The sequence below is a fragment of the Geotrypetes seraphini genome, chromosome 1 (assembly GCF_902459505.1).
Source record: "Geotrypetes seraphini chromosome 1, aGeoSer1.1, whole genome shotgun sequence".
Lineage (NCBI taxonomy): Eukaryota > Metazoa > Chordata > Amphibia > Gymnophiona > Dermophiidae > Geotrypetes > Geotrypetes seraphini.
The window spans coordinates 23,178,833-23,191,186 of NC_047084.1; the positions used below are offsets into that span (position 1 = coordinate 23,178,833).

The following is a 12,354-nucleotide window of genomic DNA, read 5'->3' on the forward strand; positions in this document are numbered from 1 at the left end:
TCAGGACAGACTTAACTTCTAAAGCAGACATGTCAAACTTTGGTCCACAGGCCAAATCTGGCCCACGGTGTAATAAAATTTGGCCCACCAGACAATTAAAAAATTTCAGTGATGCTGGCCCGCCGGCCTTCCCACCGCCTACCTCGCTTTTCGATCCTCTCCCTCTTGTCGCTGCAGGTAGATCGCTGCGGGGAGGATGCCGGAGAATGGTGCTTGGTAAGGTGCTACTGACAGTGTGATCTACATGGGGTCCACAGCAGGTTCCTGATTTAAGGCTGGAGGGAAGGCAGGAAAGTCGAAGACCAAAGCGGTTTCCTGCTCACAGGCGCCCTTTTAGATGTCAGCGTTGTGCTTCTTCTCTGCAGACCGGCAAATTTGCCTTGTTGGGAGCAGCTGACTGTGAGCCAGGCAGCTCTTCCTCCGTTGTGATCGGGAGTCCCGAGACTGTTATGCGCTATTCCCCTGTTGTCGGGAACCAGAGACAGTTGGACATCAGGAGACCTCTTGTAGCCTACCTGCTCACCCATCTTCGGCATTAGTCTGACTTCTGCAACGATGAATCAACGGACAGATCCTGGACTTCGTTTTATTTTATTTTATGTTATTTTAATTTTCCATTGTTTTTTTTTTTTTAACTTTTTGCCTTTCATTACTGCTCTTTCTTTTGTTTTTTGAAATCTTGATATTGTTTTACTCTCCTTGTTTATTCAATTTCATGTGTATAAATATCATTTCATGTATTTTGCTTTTCTGCCTTTTGGTACAGGCAGAAATCACTTATGGGTTTTTTTGGAGGATGCACTTTGTGTATGTATCCTTGTAACCCGTTCTGGGCTCCTAGCAGGCTGCCTCAGCAGTACGTTCCCTCTGCCGTAGTCCCGTACGTCAGAGGAGGGGTGGGACCGCGACAGAGAGAGCATGCTGCGGAGTATGACGGCAGCCTGCCAGGATTGCTACAGCTGACCGGTGTGAACTAGGACTTAAAAGAGAGAGAAAAGTCTTTTTTATTTATTTTTGTTTACGCCGGTGTGGGGTTGGAGAGGATATAACCCTATACTTCTACTAAGACTAAGGGGTCCTTTTATTAGGCGCACATTTAGCGCGCGCTAAATCAGTTAGCGTACCTTAATAAAAGGACCCCTAAGTATCTTAATAAAAAATTTGGCCCGTGACTTAACCTATGATTTAGATTTCAGCCCCTTATGTGATTTGAGTTTGATACCCCTGCTCTAAAACTTCTATTTCACAATGGATCTGTATGGCTATATCCTTGGTATACATTGGCTATGGAAAGCAGCCGCCTTTTGACGTGAAATCTCACTACCAGAAGTGTGCCGTCTTCCTGGGCAGAGTCCAGGGTAGTGCTGCCTGACAAAAAATTTGTAAGGCAACCACATAGTCTACCCTCCATACCTTTTACAGAATTTTACAGAGTGGACATGGCAGCACAAATGGACAGGACCTTCAGGTCCTCTGTGCTGGTCGCAGGCTCATCTGTCCCGCCCTAGACTTGGGAGACTGCTCTGGTAGTCCCATCCATAAGGTTTGCACAGGAAGGAAGGATTAGGTTCTTATCTCGATAATCCTCTTTCCTGTAGAACAGAATACGATTCATTATACCCTGCCCCGTCAGATGTGTGTTATGCCTGTGGAGGCTTGTAGTCTTGGGAAGGGTATCCAGTGGGTTGGCTTGTGGCAGCCAAGGAAGAGAAGCAAAGCTTTTGAAGAGGCAGCATATTAGTGCTAAAATCAATATCGGCACATTTTGCCCTGCTAAGAGCTGTACAAGTGTTAGTGCTGGTTGCACACAGTTAGGTGGGGCTTTTGTTTCACCACCGTTCCTTGTTGGCCTGTTGGGTGGTTGTTTATTAACTCTTATTTACTGTTGCAGAGCATATTGAACTTATCCGGATCAGGGAGTTTCCCAAGCTCCCTCTCTTGTTTTCATTTTCTCTCCTAGGGGTTATCACTTACTTTGGTATGGACTGAAGAGAGGGGGCAGTGCCCAGAGAGACAAGGGGGTGAAGAGAAGAAAATGATTAATGTCTTCTGCAAGAAACTTGTGAATTTAGGTACTTAACCCATCCATAAGGAATTGTATGTTCTAAAGATAGGTTTATCAAGGTAAAAACCTAATCCTTCTATGTGTCTGTTTTTCCTTAGCAAACATAGAATTTCTGTGTAATATTTGTACTTCAGATCTTGTTTCCTTTTGTCATTTTCTCTTTCTCAAGCAATATGACCTGCTTTATTTGGTTTGTTCTCCCAGGTACCATGCAGAAAACAAAAACGTAGCTTTTGGCGAGTATAAATTTGGACCACTTTTTATGAGGTTATGTTATGAACTGAATCTGGAGAACACGGCGTTGGATTTAATCAAGGACAAAGTAAGTTCCTTCCTTCCTCCCCGCTTCATGACTTGTAAATTAAATCTTTATTGAGCACACTCCAGAGAGTAAAAAAAGTTCAGAAATATTAAAGACAAGATAGCCATATATAAACTGAGATTTTTGGCCCAAAAATGGAGGTTTCGGTTTATATTTGAGTCTCAATCTTTTTTGCTTCCTCCCTCCGTCCTTTTCTCTCTCCGAAGATTACATTTCCACACATACATCCCCCCCCCTTATATCCAGAACTTCTGTTTCCTTCCCCCGCCTGACCAGCACTTCAGTGCTACCACCTGATGACCAGCACAACTGTACTTCCCCCCAGCCAACTGGTATTGTTTTTACTGGCATGGTTCTTTCCTTGTCTGAAGTCTTGTCTGAAGCTGAAGCCAATAATGTGTGTTGGGCCGGATCAGGGCCTTTGGCATTTGCGCATGCTCAAGGCCTGCTGGCTGCTGCCCTCTGCAAGAATTTCAGAAAGGAAAGGAGCCGGCAGAGGCCTTAAGCATGCACAGATGCTCAAGGCCCTGCATCAGCTTCAGTTTCACCAGAAGTTACATTAGATGGAGGGACTTGGAAGCAAGAAGGTTCCCAGAGCAGCTCGCCCCGGGAGGTGGGAAGGGGCCGACCCAGGAGAGTCACGGGTTTGTGTATATTTTTTTTTCTTTTTGTTGCAGCTGGCAATCGGGGAGAGAGAAGGAGGGTGCAAGGGCTGTTGAAACCGCAAGAGGGAGGAAGGGGGACTGCTGCTTTACCCACGAAGGAGGGAGGGGTTTGCTTGGGCTGCTGAAGGGAAGGGTGATGGTTACTGGATCTGGTCTGGGGCTGGAGGGCAATTACTGGGTCTGATCTAGGTTGGAGCTGAAGGGAAGGGTGTCAGTTACTGGATCTGGTCTGGGGATTGGTGGGAGAAGGGAAACAGGTGCTGGGCCCAACTGGTGGGTGGAGTGGAGCTAGAGGGAAGGGAGAGATGCCAGACCCACACCTGGGCGCTGAAAGGAGTGGATAGAGGTGTTGGATCCATGGGAAGGGGGCTAGAGGGAAGGGAGAAAGGTGCATGACCTGCAGGGAAGAAGAGAGAGAAGGAAAGGAAAAGAGAAAAGCTGAACCAAGGGGATGAAGGAAGAGTGAGTGAAATATTGAACATCGTGGAGGGAGAGAGGAAAGAAAGAGTTATTAGAGACACATTGGTGTAAGAGAGGGGAGAATCTGGACACAGGGAGATATATAAAAAGAGGGGAGATGGTGAGCATGGATGGGAGCATAGGAACAGGGATAAAAAGGGGAATGCTGCATGGGGTGGTGTATGGACATAGAGGGGTAATGCTGGACGCGGGAGGGTATATGGACACACAGAAGATGGCTAGACATGGGGGAGAATAAGAACACAGAAGGAAGATGCTGGACGGGGAATATAGAAGAGTGATACTGTATACAGGGGGCGGGGGTTATAGAAAGGAGAGATGATGAAGGCAGGGAGATGGGCACAGGGGAAATACTAGAAAGGGACGTATAGGAGTCAGAGAAGGGAGACACTGAACATGGGGAACAATACATACACAGAGATAGAAGAAATGCCAAATAGTCAGGAGACCCTGGCAAGTGAGTTAAGAGAAGACAAAAGAAAACAGAGACCAGCATCTGAGACCAACAAGAATAAAATGATGAGACAATAAAAAGTAGAACAAAATAATTTTATTTTCTATTTTGTGATTAGAATATATCAGATTTGAAATATGTATCCTGCTAGAGCTGATGTTAGACGTAAATGGGGACTGCAAAGCCCAAGCTGTGCTTCTTTAGTTTCCAGCTGGCTTAGGGCTCTCTTTGACCAGGAGTTAGTTGCCCTATTTGCACTCCTCTAACACTATTCCTGCCATGTATGACTGAAGTATTCTGTTAGCTTGATTTTTCTATGTAGCCTTCTGTAGTAATTTTTCAGTTTTCTCGATAGTGAAGGGGATATTTGTGAAGGGGTAGAGAGGGTAGATAGGGGTTTTGTTGATCCTTGCATTTGTGATTTATAAAATGACAATTGTACAGAATATTGTTTCTTTTTATACTTTAATAAAATAAGTTCAGTATAAAATCATAACTATTCGAGGCTTGTGTGAATAGGATCAGATGGTTTGCGAGTACAGGGCGGGAATGGGGACTGAGCTCGTGGGGCAGGGTAGGGATGGGGACAGAATTGGCAGTGACGGGGCTGAGCTCATGGGGACAGGGACAAAATTTTTCCCTGCATCATTCTCTACATAGAACCTCTACTCAGCTATTCCTCTCATTTGATCCTAACAGACTCGGAACTCTGGTTACCAAGAGAACAATTTCTATGTGGTTAACAGACTGCATCTCCTTCTGCTGTGCTTGGGCTGGGCTACAGTTGGAAGGTCATGTCACAGCACACAGGTTTAGAGCAATGGCAGCCTCAGCTGCTTTTCTCTATTCCACTCCTATTGAGGACATCTGTAAAGCTGCCACCTGGTCCTCAATACATACCTTTACTTCCCATTACTCTCTGGAGACTCATTCTAGATGGGACAATCGATTCAGCCAAACGGTTCTACAAAATTTATTTTCTACATAAGTTATCCACAAAGCACACAACGTGGAGCCAGTTCCTGGACACAGGAGTTTAAGATGCCTGAAAACTAGTGAGGGAAGAAGCAGCAGGCGTGGTTAAAGAGTTTTGGAGTAGTTGTGGATACTTTAAAGAAGTTAAGCTATGAACCTAATGAAGGAGGCTGGCTAAGAGTACTTATGGCTCGAGGAAAAGAGAACTGCCTATTGAACTTCCTGGTGAGTCGGTTCCAGGAGTCCCTAAATTGCAGGACCCCTGAGGAAGGCTAAAATTGCCAAAACACAGCCCGTGTTGGGTCTAGGCTCCAGTGATCATTGGTGTAGTTTTTATTTGAAATAAAGCATTTGAACTCTTAAACTCCTGTGTCTAGGAACTGGCTCCATGTTGTGTGCTTTGTGGATATCTCTTGGTTCTTTGTGGAAGCCTGGTCTGTTGCATCTGTTTCCGGGTCTGCAGTCTTTTGAGCAGGCCCCTCCAGTGGCGTTGTGGATGGTACAGATTTTCTATATAAGTGCCAACTTTCCTCCATCCCTTTCATAATAGCTAAGGAGTCCTATCTGTGAGAATATGCTGCCTGCTTGTCCTGGAGTAAAAACACACCTGTAACAGCTGTTATCCAGGGTCAGCAGGCAGATATTCTCTCAACCCTCCCTCCTCCCCTAGATGGTCCCGCAAGCTGACGTAAGGCAGGAAGGCACTCGTGGAAGGCAGGTGGTCGCGAGACTTCTAAAGAAGTTAAAGTGACAGTACACTATTGCACTGTATGTACCGGGCTCCGTGAATGACATCACTATATGTGAGAATATCTGCCTTCTGTCCCTGGATAACACCTGTTACAGGTAAGTAGCTGTGCTTTAATATCACCTCAGTAGCATGGATGCACTTACCACCTCCTATCTCTCAGTGCACTTAATGTGTGTTGAAATTAACAAAGATTTTGCAGTTACATCCAGTACTTTGTCATGGCTCTTTTGTAAAAGGGCTCCATTGTGATTTTTGCACCCAATGTAATATTTTCATACAGAGATAATTCTAGCAAGCCAGATTCTTCAACCTGCTGTTGAACTGCAGCCATAAAAAACAAATTAAAGAGAGGAAGTGACGTCAGCTCACAGGATGGCTGCTTGAACAGAGAGCTCCGTGGAGGCACGGGAGAAATATTAAAATTGCAGCGTTCTGACCGAAGGAGTTATATTCTTTATGGTACTGTGGCACAACAGCTGAGATGGAGACCCGTAAGAAGTTGGACAAATTTCGATTCCCTTTGCCTGAAGGGGAGAAATCGGCAACCGCGGGCAGTAGCGGACTGCCGGGATGTAAAAAAAAAATGGCGCCGGCGCACGTGGAATCGGACGAGGAAGAGATTGCCATCGAGAGCGCACCAGTTGAAGCGATCACCCCCCAAGTATTACAAGAGTGGTTTCGAGATCTTAAGAAGGAAATGGTGGGTGTTCGCCAGGACTTAAAAGCTGCAATGACGGAACTGCGGTCTGAGGTGGCTGAGTTGGGAGGTCGGGTGGGAGACACGGAGGATCGCGTTTTGGAGATGACACAAGATCTGCAGAATATGCGAGCTGAATTGAATCAAATGCCATCCTCCATCCAGATGTTGCAATCTCAGGTGGAGGATTTGGAAAATAGATCACGCAGATGCAACTTGCGTTTTAAGGGCATTCCAGAGCTGGAGGAGTTTAAGGATGGGGCTGCAGTGGTGAAAAAGATCTGTGCTGATTTACTCACTGAAGCACATAGCTCCCTGACTGATCCAATAGTGCTAGTGAGGGCACACCGCAGTTTGGGTCCTGCACGAAGCACAGGGCCTAAGGACATTATTGCTTGCTTCCAGGATTTTGGGATCAAAGAAAACATTCTACAAATAGCGAGGCGCAAGCAGGAATACCGCTGGAATAATATCTCGGTGGGCATCTTTCAAGACTTAGCCTGGACCACTCTGCAAAAACGTCGGAACTTTCAACAGATAACGCAATTGCTGCGAGCTGAGGGCCATCGCTACCGCTGGTTATTTCCCTTTGGAGTATGGATCACGATTGATGGCAAATCCAAACGTGTTGGTGATGTGGATGAGGCGTGGGCAGCCCTGAAGGAACTGGGGTGCAAGAATGTTCCTGAGGTTCCAGTGCCTGTATCTAAGAAGGCGGAGAAGCGTTCTACTGGAGTTTGGTCCACTGTTGGACGTGCGGGGAAGCGGCATTTAAAGGATCAGACTTGATGGATTGAGGGGATTATTACCCATTTTTTCTTTGCTTCCTCCCCGTTTTTCTCTAGGACGTTCGGTCCTAGTTTAGGGGAGTCTGGCATTTGCCAGGGGTTCTACAGATTGATTTTTGAAATAACTAATTTGATTTTGCATATTCAGAACGAGGTTATGTATAGAATTTAGCACGAGTTTTCCATGGCAAGAATTATTGTCTGTGGGATTATTATTTTACTTATACTATTACAGCTGTTGTTCATTGTAATGGGCATTTATGGTTTTTGGGGTATGGATGAGTGACGCTAGTATAAAAGGGCTAAGTTGCCTTCTGTGGGGGGGAGACCTTACTTCTTCTTCTTGGCTGCCCAGATCTTGGGTATGTCAGGGTCGTATAGACAGCAGGGGGGGAGGGAGGGGGGAGTGGGGATAGGGGGGGTAGGGGTAGGGGGGGTCATTTGAGGAATGATAGTTCTCTTGTCCTAGGCTCGTGGAATGTTAATGGATTAAATAACCCTGGAAAGCGTAGTATAGTTTTTCGTGAACTGCATCGGCTGAAGTGGGATATATGTTTGCTGCAAGAAACTCACTTAAGATCGAGGGACGAGCGGTTGCTGCACACTCAACATTATGATCAAGTGTGGACTCATAGGGCTCGAGGCCCACAGAGGGTGGGGGGTTTAGCTGTTTTGGTTCGTAAGGGGATAGGGCTGGAGGTGGATGAGGTTTTCAAAGATAGGGAGGGACGCTGTTTAGCTATACGGGGTAAGATACAGGATAAAGTGACTACTATTATTAATATATATGGGCCTAACACTGATCAATCACATTATTATTCTGGTCTCACAGATGACTTGACTGCTTTCACAAAGGGAGCGATTTTTTGTGGAGGGGATTTTAATGTGTGCCCAGATCTATCATTAGATCACTCCAAAGGGGGACGAGTGGTTCTCTGACGTCACAGTAAGGCCTTGATTAGGTTTATGCATCTATTGGGATTGGTGGATTGTTGGAGATTGCTACATGGTACTCAGAGGACTTATTCTCATTTCTCTAATGCTACTCAGACTTACACGAGAATAGATGGTATTTGGGTACATAGAAATCTTTGGGGCGGGATTCAAGAGGCGGAGCTTGGTAACATTCAGATCTCCGATCACGCTCCTGTCTGGGTGGTATGCAAGGGACTTAGGATACAATCAGGTAACAGATTTTGGCGTTTAAATGAATCACTTTTAGGGGACCCTATTGTATTGCAAGAAGTGCAGGATTCTATTGTAGACTATCTATATATAAATGACAATGGGGAAGTAAGGGATGGGACACTTTGGGATGCACTGAAAGCTGTTATTCGGGGTATTTTTGTTAAATGGGGGGCCCGTAAAAAACAGGACAAAGCTAAGCGCTCTTTGGGATTGCGGGAGCAATTGGTGGATTTAGAAAAACAACATCAATTAGATCCTAGGCCTAGGGTGTATGAGGCCTTGAGTAAAGTACGATTGGAATTGCACCAAATGCAACTGGAGGATTTAGCTTTTAGAAAGACACAATTGAAACAGGCTATGTTCGAGAATGGAAATCGGTCTAGTGCTATGCTTGCCCGCTATTTGCGAGCTCGAAGGATGTCTGCTACTATTCAGAGTATTCGTGGAACTGATGGAGTTAGGTATAGGACTGATAAGGATATACATAACCAGTTTGCTGCATTTTTTGCAGAGTTATATCGTGGGGACAACTTGAGTGAGGGATCTAAGATTTCAGATTTCTTAGATATGGTCCCTTTGCCAAAGCTCTCGGATTTGGAACAAGAGGGGTTGGATCTTCCCATAACGGAGGGGGAGGTGTCTGGGGTCATACGGGGTTTAAAAGGAGGGAAATCTCCGGGATTAGATGGGTTACCGAATGTGTTCTATAAGACCTTTAGGGAGCAGATTGTTTCCCTGTTGGTGAGGGTTGGTAATGGAGTGCGAGACGGGGGCTCTTTGCCATCTACTATGGGAGAAGCAGGGATCACAGTATTGTTGAAACCGGGACGGGACCCGGAGCAGTGTGGAGCATATCGTCCCATCTCATTATTAAATGTTGATGCTAAAATTTTGGCGAAGGTGTTAGCATTGAGATTGGGACGAGTGTTACCGGGACTTGTCCATGTTGATCAGGCTGGATTTATCCAGAAGCGTCAAGTGGGAGATAATATACGTAGAACTTTACATTTGATCTGGGAGGCACAGCAACAACATAGTAAAATGGTCCTATTATCCATAGACGCTGAAAAGGCCTTTGATCAGGTCAATTGGAACTTTTTATGGGCAGTAATGGAACGGATGGGAATTGGGGGAATGTATGAAAAATGGATAAGGAATTTTTATTTGACACCGAGGGCTTGTATTAAAATTAATGGGCTTTATACAGATTTCTTCCCTATTACAAGAGGGACCCGACAGGGTTGTCCACTCTCCCCTTTACTGTTTGCTTTGTATTTAGAACCTTTGGCTTGTTATATTCGGGATTTGGGGGCAGTTAGGGGAATTCATATAGGAGATCGGGAACATAAATTGGCGTTATTTGCAGATGATATTCTTTTTTATGTGACGGATCCGGAGACTACTCTTACTGAGTTGTTGGAGGTATTTGGGACATTTAGAGGTCTATCAGGTTTTACGATCAACATGGACAAGTCCGAATTTTTGAATATTTCTTTAGAGGAGGGGGAGGCGCAGAGGTTGGCAGACACCTTTCCGGTGAGGCGGGTGCTGGGGCATCTTAAGTATCTTGGTATTTTGATTCCATCTGATTTATCGTGTCTTTATGATCTCAATTATTCTAGGATAGTGCGTTTAGTGCGGAGAGATTTGCAAGCTTGGAAGGGTTTGTGGTTGTCCTGGTGGGGGCGTATAGCTGTTGTCAAAATGAATATCTTACCCCGTCTATTATTTTTATTCCAAACGCTGCCCATAGCGGTGCCGAGGGGACTTTTGAAGCTATTGCATAAGGAATTTCGATATTTTATTTGGCAAGGGAAACATCCCAGGTTGAGTCAACAAGTACTTTGGTCTGCTAGGGAAGATGGGGGACGGGCAGTGCCCAATCTGCACTGGTATTACGAGGCTGCACAACTCCGTTTTCTTTTGGATTGGAAGATCGCAGTGTTTAAACCTGGGGTTCAAATAGAACAAAGCTATGTTCCGCATTGTACACTGAATAATTGGCTGTGGATCTCTTTCTCGCTGTCAGAGCGATTGCAGGGGCAAGGGAACCCGTTCTTTTGTCATTTAGTACGGATGTGGGGTTCTTTATGTCAAAGGGAAAAGAGTGGTAGGGGAGTTTCCACGCTTGCTCCTATTAAGGGGGAACCGCGGTTTATGGCAGGATTGGAAAGGGGGGCGTTTCGGAAATGGGAATCTATGGGGATTCTTACATTTCGAGATGTACTTGTTGGGGGATGCTTACCTACTTTTGATGCATTGGTGACTAAGAAGCCTGGGTTAAGAGGCGAATTTTTTGCATACATGCAATTGAGACATTTTATGATCTCGGAAAGTTGGGATAAAGGGAATCCCCAGGGGACTGAATCTTTGGAAAACTTATGGCTTTTGTTGAGTAAAGTACCGAGACCGATTTCCATTCTTTATAAGTTCTTGCGCGGTAGAGTGGTGATTTCCTTTCCTTTTAAACAACAGTGGGAACGGGACCTCCAGCTGCATCTTTCTGCAGATGATTGGTCACGTATTTGTATGGAGGTACAGAAAGCATCTCATTGTATATTGGTCCAAGAAAATGCTTATAAAATCTTAACACGCTGGTACTTCACACCTGCACGGTTACATATTATGTACCCTCAAGTTTCAGACTCTTGCTGGAGATGTGGTAAGAGCCCTGGATCTTTTATGCAAATTTGGTGGGACTGTGGGGTGATTCAGAAATTTTGGGTTATTGTTACACGATCTTTGACATTGTGGATCCAGGATCCATTGCAACTTTCACCTCAAGTTTGTCTGTTAGGGTTACATAATGTTAGAGATGTTCCTTGGCAGACAAAACTGGTCAGAATGGGGTTGGCGGCGGCCAAATGTTTAATAGCATTATATTGGAAGAAGTTAGCCGCTCCACCAGAAGAGGAATGGTTAGAGAAATTGCAAAAACTTGCACAGATGGAATGTATAGCTGCTAAGCATTATGGTTATTATGACTTACAAAGGCGGACTTGGGACAAAATATTTCAGTACATTTAATTATTTCCTCATGTGGGGTGGGAGGGTGGGATAGAGGGTGAGGAGAGGTGTGGTTAATTGGGAGTCTTTTTGAAGGAACAACGAAAGGACTTCCTCATGGTGTTTATTTGATGGGGGATATTATTGACTATATTGGTTTACTTTATGTAGGGTGGCGGGATTGAGATATATTTATGTTAGGGGTTTTTTTCTTTTTTATATGCTTTGTTGAAAGATTGTAATATTACGGATTGGTTTACAAATGGTGTCTGTATTGTTTATCTTCATTATAAAATTCTAATAAAAATTGATTAAAACAAAAAAAAAAACAAATTAAAATCACTCTGTTTAAAACAATAATCAATGTTTTAGGACCTCTCATGTTAGCTATTTGAAGAGGTATTCTTGGCAACATAGTGTCTTTAATAATACTGTACTGTATATTCAGCCATTATTTCAGTACTGCTTGGGAAGCCATCAAGTAGACCTTGGAGTTCTCCCTTCTATGTGTTAGCAGATCTGGCCTAGTCTGGTTTCTGAAACTTTGCAAAATTGGAACCCAAAGTCACACAATTGTCAATAGTAGTAACATTATTTTAAAATATTCTTTTGGTAGACAACCTCACAGAGCTGCAGTGACTGTCAGGACCTCTGTTTTTCTTCAGTCTGCAAAGTTTGAAGACCTGCGTTATTCTATAGCAGTCAATCCTCTGTAAAGTTTATGCAGTCTTGTTTAAAACTCTTCTTCATTGACGGTTAAGAACATAAGAAATGCCTCCACTGAGTCAGACCAGAGGTCCATCGTGCCCAGCAGTCCGCCCACGCGGTGGCCCAACAGGTCCAGGACCTGTGCAGTAGCCCTCTATCTATACCCCTCTATCCCTTTTTCCAGTAGGAAATTGTCCAATCCTTTCTTGAACCCCAGTACCGTGCTCTGCCCTATTACGCCCTCTGGAAGCGCAT

At 44.7% G+C, this 12,354-nt stretch overlaps 1 protein-coding gene across 2 annotated transcripts in view; it reads left to right on the top strand.

Annotated features, from left to right (window-relative positions):
* PTCD2 (pentatricopeptide repeat domain 2) overlaps positions 1-12,354 on the top strand; it is a 70,750-nt gene that overhangs the window by 15,644 nt on the left and 42,752 nt on the right. For both annotated transcript variants that reach the window (XM_033929118.1, XM_033929126.1), the window contains exon 4: positions 2,270-2,387. In XM_033929118.1, coding sequence (XP_033785009.1) covers positions 2,270-2,387 — 118 coding nt within the window. The remainder of the gene's footprint in view (positions 1-2,269; positions 2,388-12,354) is intronic.